Source organism: Enoplosus armatus, chromosome 17 (assembly GCF_043641665.1).
Source record: "Enoplosus armatus isolate fEnoArm2 chromosome 17, fEnoArm2.hap1, whole genome shotgun sequence".
In the NCBI taxonomy this organism is placed as follows: Eukaryota; Metazoa; Chordata; class Actinopteri; order Centrarchiformes; family Enoplosidae; genus Enoplosus; species Enoplosus armatus.
Genome location: NC_092196.1, coordinates 20,355,447 through 20,370,880, shown reverse-complemented (window position 1 = coordinate 20,370,880; position 15,434 = coordinate 20,355,447). Strand labels below are relative to the sequence as shown.

At 42.3% G+C, this 15,434-nt stretch overlaps 1 protein-coding gene across 1 annotated transcript in view; it reads right to left on the bottom strand.

The window, feature by feature from the left end:
• grin2ca (glutamate receptor, ionotropic, N-methyl D-aspartate 2Ca) overlaps nt 1-10,675 on the bottom strand; it is a 36,438-nt gene extending 25,763 nt beyond the window's left edge. The window contains exon 1 of the mRNA XM_070922965.1: nt 10,247-10,675. Within this exon, the coding sequence (XP_070779066.1) occupies nt 10,247-10,675 (429 nt within the window). The remainder of the gene's footprint in view (nt 1-10,246) is intronic.
• Nucleotides 10,676-15,434: the final 4,759 nt, after the last annotated feature.

Sequence of the window (15,434 nt, the reverse complement as noted above, 5' to 3'; positions counted from 1 at the left end):
GGAGTGAGTGACAGAACATTTACTATAAATATATGTTGTAATGTGTTGCTTTCTTCCACAAAGGGTATGTTGGTAAAGGGGTTAATGGGGAACTTTTAAAAAATAATTTACCTGTTATTATTCCTTTATATGACAGTAAATATTTGTAGGTCATCTATTACTATGAGTTTTTATATCAAATCAAACCATTAACTCACTCACAGTTTTAAATGTTAATAAGTTGTTGATAGATGGATTGTGGTCCAGATGAGGAAGAGGATAACACCAAAGGGATTTTTCAAAACCTGGCAACCCAAATGTTTTATTCATGGCTTAATAAAGCCACTAGTTACAACTTATAAACACCTACTAAAGGGTGTCATATTAGAAATGGGTGCCCAAATACTAGCTAATGCTAAGAATACGAAGGTAAAGGGTTTAGAAGTCGTAACTAATGGCTGTATTAATGGCCAATGAAGCACTTATTAAGATCAGTTAAAAGCCATTCATTTAAAATCCCACTGGCTGGTGTTACAGGTACGGAAATACAGTATAAGCAACCGCTAACAGTCCTGCCAGCTTTAGATTCAGTCGACTCAGCCTTGATCTTATCTCTTCACATTAATTACACCGAGGTATCATAATTAATGTGACAGTGATGTATTGATGCTGCTCTACATATAGAGACATTATTGATTCTTCAGCTGATTCCAGTTCCTCTGCCTCATCTCCACGGTGATCTACAAAACAAACATCGTCAAGTCATGAACCATTTGTAATATCATGACATTATGTTGTGTAAAAAGGTATTATTATTCTGTTTTTATTAACTAATGAATCAGAAACTGACTTTTAAAGAAACGTTTCTGCCTCTGATCTTTCTAAAATAGAAATATATGGTTTGACTGTGGTGTGATCTTGTTATAAAAGCCTGCGTCAGGCTGATAGGTAGGTGCCCCCCTCCTGACCCTCTCCCTCTCTGGGGAAAAAAACACTCCATCCTGAGCTCGGGGCCCTCCGAGCTGAGGACTGGAGGGGTCAGGCATCCTGAGACTGTCTCCTTGTTGTCCTTGAAGAAAGTTCAGCGGTCTTGTGATGTATGAGCGTCTTACGATTTCAGACGTCACGGCTAAATCCACTGACTTTGTGCTTCTGACTGTACCGTGCTCACGCCCCAGAAAATGTTTTATTTTTCTGTTGTCTTGTTTCACTTGTCACTGAAACACACACACACACACATATATATATATAAACCTACAACCACTGCAAAGAAGGAATAATATCCATTCTTTGGTAACTATTCTTTTTAGGGATGTTAATTAATTAAATGTTAATTAACCGTTAAGCGACTGTAAGAATTTTGACCAATTAATACTATCAGTTGAACAGTTTAAAAAACTATTATTCGTAGCCACGATGCACGACTACAGCACCCCTTCATCAAGCTGAGGTGGACATCTGTATGAGAGACAGTCCCCCCTCATTGGAGGAAAAGTATTCAGACGTTCTTCCCGAGGCTGGCAGCACTAGCGAGGCGCTATCTCTGCGTTCCCCGGACATCGGGACCGTCTGAGCGGGTATTCGACGCCGCGGGTCTCACAGTCGCGCAGCAGCCTGACCCCATAGCCCGTCGACACGTTACTACTTCTGAATAAAAACCAGCAGACAATCTGTCAGCGAGTGAGGGCTGAGGTAGGCCTGGCCTCTTTATTTTATTTTAGGACAATCTGAGGTCTGAAAAATGCGACCACGTGTTTCCGCTTTGTGAACCCGTCGTCTGTTTTTGATCATTAATTAGCATACTACAAATTCGGGATACTATTTACTTTAATAAGTTCTAAAACATTTTTCTACACGGGAGATCCAGGCCGTCATGTCTACTAAATGTTCTATACAGCGGTATCAGCGCTGGAGGATTCAGTGTGTGTCAGTCTAGGATGTGTGAATCCTCATGTTTCTGTTGTTTGTGCTGCTATTGCACAGGTAAAAAAATAAATCGGTTAACGAAGGTCGGCTATCGGTCAGAAGAAGAATTCGTTTTTAATTAATTGAATAAAAATCCAGTGCTCATATCTTTTCTTTAAAAGCCTCGCGTGTTATTCATTAATATTCACATAAAATGACATTCAGTTATCAGCGTCTTTACTGGGAACCGGTTTCAGCTCAGTGTGAGGGAGCCGCGGTGGACTAAGATGGATTAGACTGCAGTGGAGGCCGGCTGGCTGCGTACATCCATACTGGGTGCAGGGATCTTATGCAGGTTAGTCACGGAGGAGCTTGAGAAGATCGTATAAATCTGCTCATTTTCTTCTTCCCCTCACTCTCCCACAGCAAATCTGTCAGCCTTATTGCCTTATTGCCTTATTCCTGTATGTGCTGCTGCCTGTTCCAGCATCAGCAACGGTGCACAATCAGTTTGTTCCCCAATAGGTGCTAAGGTGTCAGGAGTGTGTATGTGCAGGTGTGTGTTTGTGTATGTGCTTGTGTTTCTGTATGCCTTGTACATGCCCGGGTCTGTCAGAGTAAAGCCCCCTGCAAACTACAATCTCAACAGCTCAATTAGAAGAGAGCAGACTGATAGTGTGGTTCAAATGAGCCCGGGGCATTACCACAGGCTCAGCTGCAGCTCAAAGCCTGAAGTCAGGGCCGCCCTGTCAGTGTGCAGAGCATGTACAGCACTGTCCAAAGCATACGGTTGGAGGGAATAAAATGAAACCAACAGTCACAGTCGGTTACACACAATGTAATATGAATTCTCCACCAGCAGTGTTCACCTTTCTAGAGGCCAAATGCAGACTAAAGAGCTCTTTAGGCTTGGACTGACCGACCGCATCAAAAGGTAAAAATGTTTATACCCATCCCACACAGCCACTCGAAGGCGGGGCGCAAAGCCTCCTCCCGGCTGCATCCCACTTCTTCCCTGATGTCTCTCTAAGAATTCTGTCTTTTGTCTTTAGTCTTATCATGATGATTCGGTCACCAAACTTCATGTACTTGAAGAGAAACTTAAAGAAGCGGAAAGTCTTGTTTTTGCTGACCTGCTGAGGCGTACTGCAGGGTGTGTTGGTACACTATGACATCACTGTTGGGTGTGGTTACAGGTGCTATGGACTTTCAACCGGTGAGGGTATTAAATTACATTTCTTTTAAAGACTAGACTACGTCCACACTAAGTCTGCTGAATGTAAATGCCGCCACCAGTGTTTGTGAATAATTGAGTCCCGTTCGATTGACAAATTCAAGAACTTGTTTTCCGTCCCGAAACAATAATGCACATTATGTATAGAAGTGCTAAGTCAAGGGCAACTGGACTTGCTTTAGATTCTCGAAGACCTCTATCATCGATATATACGATCATATTACCCAATACTGTGGATAATGTATGTTAGATTATAACCTGGGGTTTGTAGATGGATGTCGATCGTGACTCTGTTCAGTCAGAAAACTGGGCTTCCTCACAGAAGCTCACAGTAACAGTCTACAGTCCCAAAGAAGATTACAGCCATTGAGTGTAAAGCTTTGCTCCTCAAGGCTGAGATTACATTTACAAGGTTAAAATATACAGAAGAACAAACACGGGGGCAGAAACGCTGCCTTAGTCTTCACAGCCAGCTCTAACTTTTTAACCCTTTAACATTTTGTTAAAGCGTGTAGTGCTCAAATCTTGCGATGTCCAGTTGAAGGAATGCTGTGCAGTCAGAGGATCAGTTTTCAGATGCTTTGAGCTGCGATTATGTCCAAACCACAGCTGTGTATAGTGCGCGGTGGCTGTGTCACTGAAAGGCTATGTTACAATATACAAACAGCAGTCTCTACCTGCTCTACAACAGTCTCACTGGATAGCTGACTCAGGTGAGTAATGCCTATTGATAGGCTTGAAATGAATCCAAAAATATAAAGGAAACAAGATTGAATTCACTATGAAATTATGTTTTGTGGTAAATGTGTAGTGGCAGTGAGTGAAATTAGCACTGAAGATATGGAAGTGGGCCCTCAGGTCACGTGACTGAACTGCAGCCATCTCCCTCTCCGCCCTTCTCTGAAGAGCGACTTCTGGCCACGGCTCTTCGCTGCGACATATGTCTGCCTCCGACCACGCAGCAGGAAATGCCCTGGCACCAGCTTCCTGTGCTGCTGTCGTCACGTAGATCCTGCATGGCAACCAGGAACAGACACTGCCTGGCTATGTTCCACTTAAAACTCAAGATTATGATACTGTGAATGTGGTGTTGAGCAAGATTTAAACAATGTGCAAATGAGAATGGAAGATATTTCTGAGTCTGACGCAAGGAAATCAAACAGAAATCAATTTAGTAATTTTTTACCTACAACCCCCCCCCCCATGAATTAAAATATCTCACAAAATCTAATCAGAAACTAAAGTTTAGTTTTATCTTACTCATATATGAGTCTCATATTCTTATTTCTGATCACTCAAAACCGCGTTAACATGGTGTGAGGACAGAAAGACGCTTATGGCACAACAAAGGCACGATTGAAGCACAGCATAAATTACTTCAACAAAGGCATCAACTTTACATATGAGCTTTGGTTTATTGAGGGGACGTCAGTTTAGTCGCCATGTTTCTTACAACTCATTTGCAGCAACAGAAACGTAATGCCGCCTGGATTACGTTCACTCGGTTGTACCACCTCGTCTTGCTCCCCTCTGGCTGCTTTGTACGACTGTTCTGCACTTGCTCTACCTCAGTCTAGACAGGTTACAGTAACTGTGCCAGTGCTTTTAAAATGCAGCGGGAGGTGGAGGTAGAGACAAGTGAGTTCAGGACGTAGCGAAGGCAGACAGAGGAGGAAAAAAAAGAAGTGCTCTACTTCTTAGAAAAGCCTCGGGCTCATGTTCCTGCAGAGACAATCAGGGTTCTGCTCGTGCCTGACTTACATTTTGTCCACTTACAGCGTTGTGGCTCGGAGGATGTGATCTGTCAGACCGCACAATGAATACTTCAAAGGATGGATTTTAGGTCAGGGTATTAAACTAAATGCATAATGAGAGGGAAAGTACAATTCATGCTATGTTTGTTCAGGAATTATGAAGCTACAACAACCCCCTTGAGTGTGTAATTACTTCTGAAGGACATCACTGGATGTCTTTATTTGTTCAGAGATTAATCACAGCTTTTTCCTAAAATACTATAACAAACCTCCTGTGGTCAAAGCTGCACTGGGAAGGATTTTAAAACTACACCCCTTTGTCTAACTGAGATGCTGTATAATCACCCTAATGGTCTATTCTGGTGTCACTTTTTCATGCTGCAGGAAGTAATGAATCAAAACTTAGTTTAAAGTCCCATAAAAATATAGAAAGGGCTGTTCAAGCTTCAGCTTCTGTAATATAAACACAATCTCTCTCTAACCTTACCCACGTCGTTTTAGACGCCTAAATCTAGTCAAATGTTAATCATACAGGTGGCAGACTAGAAAACACTCATATGAATCTTTGTTGTAAGTATCACGGGTCCTTTTAGAAACAATGACAAATGACCTATTTTGTCGTTTTAGGTTGGAGGACTTTGAGCTCTGTTGTGTCCTGGCAGAGAAGCAGCCATATTTTAGCTGTTAAACCGAACGTTTGCTTGTCATTCTATATTTTTCTCATTGGGATAGAAATAGAAGATAATAATGGCGTGTCTGCTCTGATGTTGCCAATCAACAAACTGAAACGTCCTGAGGCGCTGGAATCAGTTTATCAACTGATTCTATGCTGTCACTTTCAGAAAGATCAGACTCTCAGCGATACGTATGAAAAATGAATGAGCTCCGCTGCCTTGTTGACTACCTTTGACAGCGTCCCATAAATCAATCGACAGGCGGCCCCCCTGATTATTGAGAAGACGACTCAAAGAGGGCTGGACCAAAGTCATATCTGTGTATCTGGCACATAGTTACATTTACAGCACTTCCCTTAATCTTAATAAATGACTAATTAAAGCTTAAAGAGGTGACTGCTGGTGTTCCAAATACATTGAGACATAAATATTTACTGGAGACACAACAGTTTTGCTGCCAGTCCGTCACGTCACATTCTTAATAATAGAATGACCATTAGAATAAACTCTTATTGATGTTTCAAACCTCGAGTTTAAATCTCATCATGAAGCAGTGGCTGTAGTGATACTGTGCGTCAGTACTTGGTAGTCCATTGTGTCCAAAAACCTGGACTTCCGCCATCTGGATTCTGTGATATGCTCCACCATATTCAGTCTGGACAGACTGATCCCGGAGCTGCTCCACCTCTCTTGGCCTGACGTAATCTGTAGTGGTCCCTTGGATGTTAAACAGAAATGCTGACAGACCCCTCTTTCTGCTTCTCCACAGCCTGCCATTGGCAGCGCTTTCTGAACTGAGGCAGCATGTCACTGATGGGTTGTAAAGTGGGCTCAGCGATCTTAGAAAGTGTACAAATGTATGCTCCAACTATATTCAGTATTAATCACATGCATCAATTATACCAAGGCTCTTATTTTAACTATTAAAGTTTGTTTTATCCCATTAAATGCAAATTTTGTGATCGTAAGCTGCACTACTGTTGACCATTTTCCAAAACATACCCTTAGATTTTGGACATTACATTACTTTCATTTGGCAGACTTTCATTTTCTCCATACAGACAATTTGGGCAGTTTGGGGTTCAGTATCAACATGTGGTCAGGAGAGACTGGAGATTTAAGGTTTCAACCAACTGAGCTACAGCCACCCCCGATTGTATACTTAATCCAACAAATAGGAGCTTTCAAAACATATCTTTCATCTACCATAAAACACCTCTCTCAAATAAGTTTGACAAGTTAACAGAACAGGAACCAGTGGCTGTCCTGGCGATAGGAAAATGGACATCAGCAATCTGAAGCTAAGAGATTTGTAGTTAAAGGGCCAAAACATGCAAAACCACATGTGGAGCGTTGACTGCACGGGGGCCCCAAGACCATAAGAAATTTTTAATTGTCTAAAAAATATCAAATTCATTCAATCAGGTGAGGCAGGGAGGTGTGTGTGTGTGTGTCAATCAGAGGCCTGCTGTCTCAGTGGGTAGTAGATGATTATGGTTGGGTTCCAACTGGGACGTCCATATTAATAATGCATGCACGCACTGATCTGTAAGGTACTTTTACTGCATTCACTACACAGCACATATTAATGGTCTCAGCCGCCTTCACTGGCTAATTACTGATGAAAAGCAGTCCTTCACTTTAACAGCTGCCTGCCTTTGTCATTACGCTTGTTTCTTATGACGTGTTTATTTGGTAATTTCTTATGATTATGTTATGAGGTGCTGTTAATGTCCTCAAGTTAGAATAGTTAGAGTGCAAATGAGCGGCAGGAGGCATTAACTGCTGAGTGACATCTCTTTTATTACCCCGAGAAGACATGCTGAGAAGACATGTTTCCTGAAATGGATGCAGCTGACAGGGGAGCTGACTACAAAACCACATGAATTAAGGAAATGACTGGAGTCTCTAGAAACTGACGAATTTCGGATTATTTGAAAAAGGTTTCATCCTTCTCTTCAGAGAACTAAAAAAAAAAAAGAGAAACTGAGCATCAGGTCATGATGAACTCGTGTTGGTCACCAAACTCCTCCTTCAATAGTCAAACTTCTTATTCATGTATTTGCCAAATTATTTCTAACTAGAATATTTCCCACTAATCTCAGAATTGCAAACGTTGTTCCCATCTTAAATCTGAGCCTTCCATGTCTTTCAAAAAATACTTCTATAACAGAATACTTCAGCATTTTCAGTATTTTTTTTTTAAGGCATGCATAGATCCAAATAAAAAAATCAGTGGACAGGTATGGCTGTTATTGAGATGGTCGATCTGCTTTGTAGAATAATGAATGCTTGTGGTCTAATTCTAATACTTTTGATGCTGTTGGTCACAATGTTTTGCTTATTGTTTTCTCATTATGGCTTCAGTGGACTAACGTACGAATGGCTCTCTAATTCAATAAAACATCAGAAGCTATTTTTAAATGTAAGTGGGTGGACATGTCATGTGATGTTTCTTGTGGTGTCCCACAGGGGTCTATTCTTGGACCCCTTCCGTTTCTTATCTGCTGCATCTTCATCCATGTGTCTTGCTTTTTACTGACAATACGAACGTGTTTCTTTCGTCAGTTTTTCACACTTTTCTGCTCTTTCTGAATTAGATATCATTTCCAGATGGTTTAAATTGAACAGTTTTATAATATACACCTTTAACTTAGATACCCGCCTGTCTCTTGTTTGTGTAGTGCAACATGTAGCATTTAATAAATCATTTTGTTTACTTTGCCCTAAATCTTTAGTGTGATGCCGAGCTCTGTGTCGTCTTCTGCAGGAGATACTCAAATGTCACCAGAAGAAAGCCATTCTGAAAGGATTAGAGTTGGTCTCTGAGGCTGAGCCTTTCGTGGTGGCTGACGATGCTCCTATAGATGGATCATTGCTGCTAAACCTTCCAGCTTCAACTCTAAAAGCAGTTTAATGGCTTGTGTGTGTCACAAGCATCTCTTGAGCCGTTCACCTCACCTGAGGGTTGCGGCTGCATACGGTACTAATAGTACTGATTGTGATTCGGGACAGCATCTTCGGAGTCCACAAATTACATTTAGTGATCAACTGAAACCTGATTTCTCTGCATCAATTAGAACGAACACTTGAGGGATTCATGTTTTATGTTTGACCTTGACAAAGTTCCCTAATTCGTTTCTTGCTTCTTGAACGTAGTGCAGCTCTAATGCAGTCCTGAGCAAATTGGTATTTCTGATATTTATTAATCATTAAGTCATTTTAAAATGACAGATTGTGCCTGTCCTCTATCTAATGCTCATTATGGCTGACGTAATTAGCTCTCAAATGACTGTACGTGTGGGCTTCTGTGTGATCATTTGACTGCTCCGAAGAAAATAAATCTGCACCTTAAGTGGATTAAAATCATTTATTTTTTGCTTTACTGCAGCCTCTGTTTGAACGGATGACCGAACCATCTATCTTACTTCAGTGACAGAGTGCCTGACTCATGACAACAAATGGCCGAAAAGGGCATCTGAAGATCTAAGTGGAATGGCATCAATTTGCTGTTATGGTGTGTTCCTGTACGATGACCCTCATAGTCTGCCAGGTGATTTATAGCATCATCAATAAAATCTTCATTTGTGATCTGATCTTGTGGTTCTCGCATTAGCAAATACCAAAATCAACTTGTATTTTACTCGAGGATGTCCGTTCAGTGCTACATTACCTACTCCTAGATTTCATATCCAGCATATATGATTAGTTTATAAGATATGATGCATTGTTACAGATTAAAAAAACCCAACAGTAGATAGATGAGCTCCACCTTGTCCAGCTTTACATTAAAATGCTGCTTAAATGTTAATGCATCTGTGATAATTATTCAGTGTAATATTTTTATTCTGTTCCGCACAATGAGTACTTTTACTTTTGATATTTAACTTGTACGATGGTACATTTTCATAATACTGTAGTGTAACACTGCAGGACTTTTACATTGTGGTGTGTGGCGTGAAAGATCTGAATACTTCATGAGACTGTTTAAGACAAACTGTGGGACCTGCTGTGATGTATGAATGTGTGATGTATTAGTGTTTCTGTATATATGAAACGATACTCTGCATGTGTTCCTTATTGCTCTCAGATTGATCTTGTCTGGAGATGTTATAACCACCTGCCCGTGTCTCCTAAAGCTCGGACATTTATAGCTGTTACAAACCGGGATGATGGCGAAACGTGATGAAAGGCCGCTGGCTTGCCTCTCTCAGCGTATCAGTTTGAGAGTCTGTCATTTAGCCTGTAACATTAGGAAAATGACATGTGATTTAGAACCCAAAGGTGGACCGTAGCTGGAGGCATCTCGACTGCTGCCGTTTAACGGCTGGTAATCTGTGTTCATCATGTCTGTGTTCATTACTTTGTACAGCGTTCTGTTTAGCTGCAGTGTCTTTGTGTGAGTTGCTGACTGTGAATGATATAAATAGGAAATTACCTGATGATTTAATCAGGCTTCCAAGTGGCCTTGAGTACCCAGAATGCACCTCTGTGAACTGTCTCTCTGGCTCACTGTGTTCAATTTTGTGATTGAATACTTGATATGTTGTTTCTGGGCATATTCCATCCAAATTCAGGGGTTTAAAATGTCAATAAAATTTCTATAGTTTGATCAGTTTCTAAGTCTGTTCTACAGGGAGGGTCCCTCAAGTCAGCACTTTACTGGCCCTCTCCCAGTCCCTGACCCTGCACACACTGACCTTGTACGGCAGGACGACAGCAGAGCCTCCGCTGATGCCCACGATGGGCACAGCTGTCTGAGTGGAAATGAAGTCCAAGATCTGTGCCACGGCCTCCGAGCCAACGTTGTCCTCGAACACCACGCCATGGACGCGGTTGGTGGAGAGGGTGTCGCAGATGCGGGTGAGCAGGGCCCGTGGGTTGGTGTTGTTGACCAGCACAGTGATGGGGTTCACCTCCAGAGGCAGGTCCATGAAGTTTTCCCGGCTTAACCGCCCCTTAATCTCTGTCTGGTAGGCCGAGCCGCTGAACACCACCGCCACGTTCACAGAGGGCATGGGAATCCCGAACGGCCTTCCTGAACAGCAGGGGACAGTGCAGAACAGCAGCAGCAGCAGCGGCGGCGGCCACCACGGGGAGTCGCTCAAGCAGCCTAGACGAACGCCCATCTCAGTCACCTACTGCCTGGAGGAGGGGTCAGAGTGGAGGGAGGGGTCAGTGGAGAGGATTGACGTATTAGATACACAGAACCGGTTGCTGTCTTTTTCTGAAATGTTGTGATAATGCTCAGTAATCCCAGCTGGCCCGGCAACCAAACTGCCTTTTGTTTAGAGTTGGCTTATTTTGATTAATGACCTTTTAGCTTCATCTCTGCTCAGTGTGCTGGTCTGCCTGCCATAACTAAGACAGTGTAAGAGCCCATTAACGGAGCCCAGAGTAGTATTTTTAGATTGTGTCAGCGTGCGACATGAGGCTGTGGCCAGGCTGTTGTGTCTTAGGGTGGCAGCTGCCACCCTGCTGCTGTTGTATTCTGTGGTCCAACCCAACAGATGGTGTCCACTGTTTAATGCAACAAATGGAGAACAAGAGGATTTATAATTTTTCTCTCGTGACATTACTTTTGAAGCTGTTGCTTAATTTTTTCAGCGGTCCAAAGCATTCAGACTTAATCTGCCAAAGGTCTGCGTGGTTTTGGCTCTGCTGATTAATTGACATCCATAGTCTCATAATTATGATTAGTAAGCTGTTTGGGAAAGTTTTTCTTTTCTAGTTTTGAAACTGACATTTCAATGCTTCAAACGGCAAAGTCTATATTTACAAAGGGATTCAAATCCCCCAGTTGGCCTTTGAAAAAAATCCAAGCTCTTTGTGCAACATTGCATCACTAACGGTCTGGATTGCAACCAGTAACTCTTGGCCAAACTATCTTAATTTCTTCCAAAACCCTAATTGCTTTGCTTTCCGCCCTCTGGAAGGTAATGGAGGAGAAACGCCATGGCAGAGCTCTGTGATGTCAAACCCTGTAGCGGTAGTTTAACATTCACATTGTAGCCAGACAACGGTTTGTGTTGAGCTGTCAGACAGACTTAGCCTCTTTGTCAAATCTGTCACAGTAGTGTTTGTGGCCCTGAGGGAGTGCTGCACACTGGTCCCCTGTCACAGAGATCTGATCCACCATGTGATGGAATCCCAGTGGGGTGAATATATTGTAATCCCTTGGTAATCCCTGCCAGGCGTCATGGCCTACGGCTTGATTGTAGTGTATAAACTTATCCAGAGATTTGGCTACTGCACGAGGCTCAGTGTAGCTGTGTGGCGCAGTTCTCTCCATGTTCTACTTCCTGTGTGGGACTGAGCAGTGAGCTCTGCTTAGAAAACATTGTCAACAGGCAGGAAGATAAACAGAGGAGCAGGGACGCTGGGTTAGCTCTCCACAATACCTATCCTGGGTTTGTTTTCCCCAGTCGTAATCAGTCAAATAACAGACATCGCACATGGAAGCTGTACACGCTGTGTCCTACATGCGATTCTCCAGGTTGGCGTTGCCTCATAAATCATTTTATAAATTGATTAGTCCCCACCGTGAGAGGGCATCTGCCACATTCCTTTCAATGACATTAGCCATGTTTCAGCTGCGACAGCAGTGGAATAGTTTAGGGTTAATGTCTTTGACGAGGAGCGACGTACGTGGTCAAAATGCTCAAAAGCCTCGACCTTCCATGTGTTTAATCGGGGCAGGGAACAGCTGAGGCAGGTACATGAAGGTCGAATCCTGGGAATGAGTCATCAGTAACTTTGTGACAAGGCTTTGTATTGTCAACATGCCTTCTAATACAGGCAAGGAAATAACAACAGGGACCCACTTTGACCAACAGGAGCTTCCAGAATACCTCGTCTAACGTTTAGATTCTGAAAAGAGAAGTGGGATAAGCTTTGTGACGCAGCTGAATCGCAGATTGGCGCTGTAGATTTGCTGGGCACTGACCCCTCAAACTCTAAAAGTCAGCGGAAACTGTAAACTGCACCAATATATAAAGGAAAGAGGCTTTTCATCTGTGCTCGGGCTAAATCCTCCACACAAAAAAAACCAAACACAAAAACATTCCTGTGTGTACAAGAGCTGAAGGCTTCGCTCTGATGTTGGGGATCAAAAGTCACTGTGGACATCCATTGGTTTGAGAGATTTTAAAAGAGGAGGATGCATGACTCGGTACATCCACCCTGAATTATCACGACACACAGTCTATTTGGCTCTGAAGCAGATACAAGGTACATGCTGCAGTTTGAGCCCTGAGCAGGAGACAGGCTGCTGTTTGCGTCATGACGCTGCTACAAACTGGATTCAGCATGAGTCACAGTGACGCTGGTGACGGAGGGAAATCCATTACCACCCAAAACTCTGCTTAACTCCTTAACTTATATATAGACATGCTGGTATTTGATGTAAGCTTGTTATAAACCTACTTTTTATGTAATAACACTCAGCTAAATATTGTAACACTTACTAAACATCTTATTACATATTATTATTTTGCTGCCAAATATACATTCTACAGCCATTTTGTTTAATTGTGTGCATCAGAAGCATGTTCATCAACTGCAACAAGGAATTATAGGAATTGTATTTGATGAAGTATTATATATATATATTACCATCTGTATGAGCCCAGTGGAGCTGCTCTCCTTGTTGGATTGTAAAGTGATGTGTACATCATTTCAGCGCCATTATCTCTTGCCTTTATCACGAGGCGTGAACGTGGAAGTGGCTGTTTCCACAGACATGTAACTGTTGCAAGGAGTAAAGATGCGTTTTCACCACTTCAACATCTGGCTAGAATGTGTCTCAAATCTTTATTCTTCATCTTTAATCCTTTCTGGTTGCATTTGCACTTTTACTGCGTATTGATATTGAATAACCGTCTGATCTGTCCAACACTCATGAAGTGGTCATGTGGAAATATAGTATTGGTGTCCAATTTCTGTAAATACACTTACAAACATTTAACTCTGCAGCAGTAGTGACTCTCCATACACACACACTAACCCTAACCCTTATACAGTATTAATAATCCATTGCCTGGAGACTCTCCCCTCCCTTAACCAAAACCCCTACATACCTAGACCAACCCCTTACCCTTAACTGAACTCTTGGCCTAAACTTAAACAAAAAAACACGTCTTAAACCTTTTATGGTTTTTTGAGGTATTTGGGTTGTTTACAGGGATTGTGGCTGGAGATGGCAGGTAGTCTCGCTCATAATGTGACTGTCTGAAGCAACATGTGTCCCCACAACATGATTAGTACAGGCGCAGTCTTATCCCCCCCGGTAGCAGATTATTAGTAGTATTATTAATAGTTTTTTGCTGCTGCAAGGGAACACAGAAAAGTGATGTGACTGAAGAAGTTCCTTCAGAATATCTCAGACCAACCACTAAATAATCTAATGAGAGATTAGATTTAATAAGATTTAACGTGCGACTACAGTTTCAAAGACAAACCTGCACCAAAACAGTAGCCGTCCCTCACTGACTGTCTCTGTCTTCAGCGTTGTTTGACTAACAAACATTTAAGATGTGCTTATCCCCCTCTAGTGGGTGACATACGGTGGAAGCAGCTCCTTTACAGAATTAGCTGCCATTCAAGAAGTGCAGTAGAGGCTGCATTCAAAATGAGCCGCTGGGCCTTTATCACACTATCTCATGATTTTCTTTTCTTGCGGTTTATTCTGCGTTATCTTCACGCCACTGACACGTGGACGTTTTGATAAACTGAACAGGCAATAATGCAAATATCCACATCTGCATGTTCAGCCTGTACACACATTATCTGCCTCTAAGTTGAACATTGTCGATAAGGTGAATGGAATTTCCTGCACACCTTCACACTTCCTGCTCAATATGTATGGCCTTCGCAGACTCAGAGATGAGAATATCTGCACATTTGAATACACACCTGGTGGAGTATAATGTGTATATTGTTATCTCACATATGGGTTTTCTTTCTCACACACGTATTTGTTCCTCTCAAAACAAATCCAACCCCAGCACATTCCTTTGTTTCAACTGCAACTTATTTATTTATATTTCCATTTTTCTACGTTTTTATTTCAGGTTCATTTCTTTGCCGTGTCAATATTTGCTGCTGCAACCGCCGGGCGTCCCCACAATGCATCTTCAAGCCTCATCTTATTGTATTCGGTAAACTCAAGTTCTCCAGCTCTTCATTTTCTGATAGTGACGATATGAATTGTGAAGTCAGATAAAAAAAACAAAAACTGCCATCTATTGATGAGTTGCTGCTGAGGCGTCAAGTCCTCCAACTGATTCCTGATCCAGCTCATTAACGCGGGGCCGCAGCGGTAAATACATCTGCCTGAGAAGTGAGGTGTCATCGGAGCGCAGTGTTTAATGACGGCTTTTATATTCTGGGCATGACGCCTCTGCTGCAGCTGTTTAACAATGTGCACCTGTCCCGTCTTCTGCTACATGATCAATACACTCATCCATGAGTCTGCGGCTCACATGCTGATAAACTCATCCTCCTCTGTGTCATTATCAGTAAAACTGCTGACCGTCCAAACTGTCCCCAGCATCTCCCTCCAGGACAATTTCTGATATTACACCAAGAGCCATTTTGTCATCTGTGACCTCTATTGACCTCTATTGGTAAATTATAGGAATTATACAAAAACTGATATGACCTTTCCATAAACCGACCTACCACCTGGCTTATATCTCCCATCCAGTCAAGCTACAATGATCTGTAATTGACAAAAGCGAAGTCACAAGAGAAGTGAGTTCATCTATTCCCTTTATAAATGAGTGAAGAAGTTAATTAGAGTAAAAGACCAACAGAGACCTCCAGTGAGGATCTGCTGCATCACCATACAAAATGACTCTATAGTAATGCTGCATCAGTGTCTGCTTT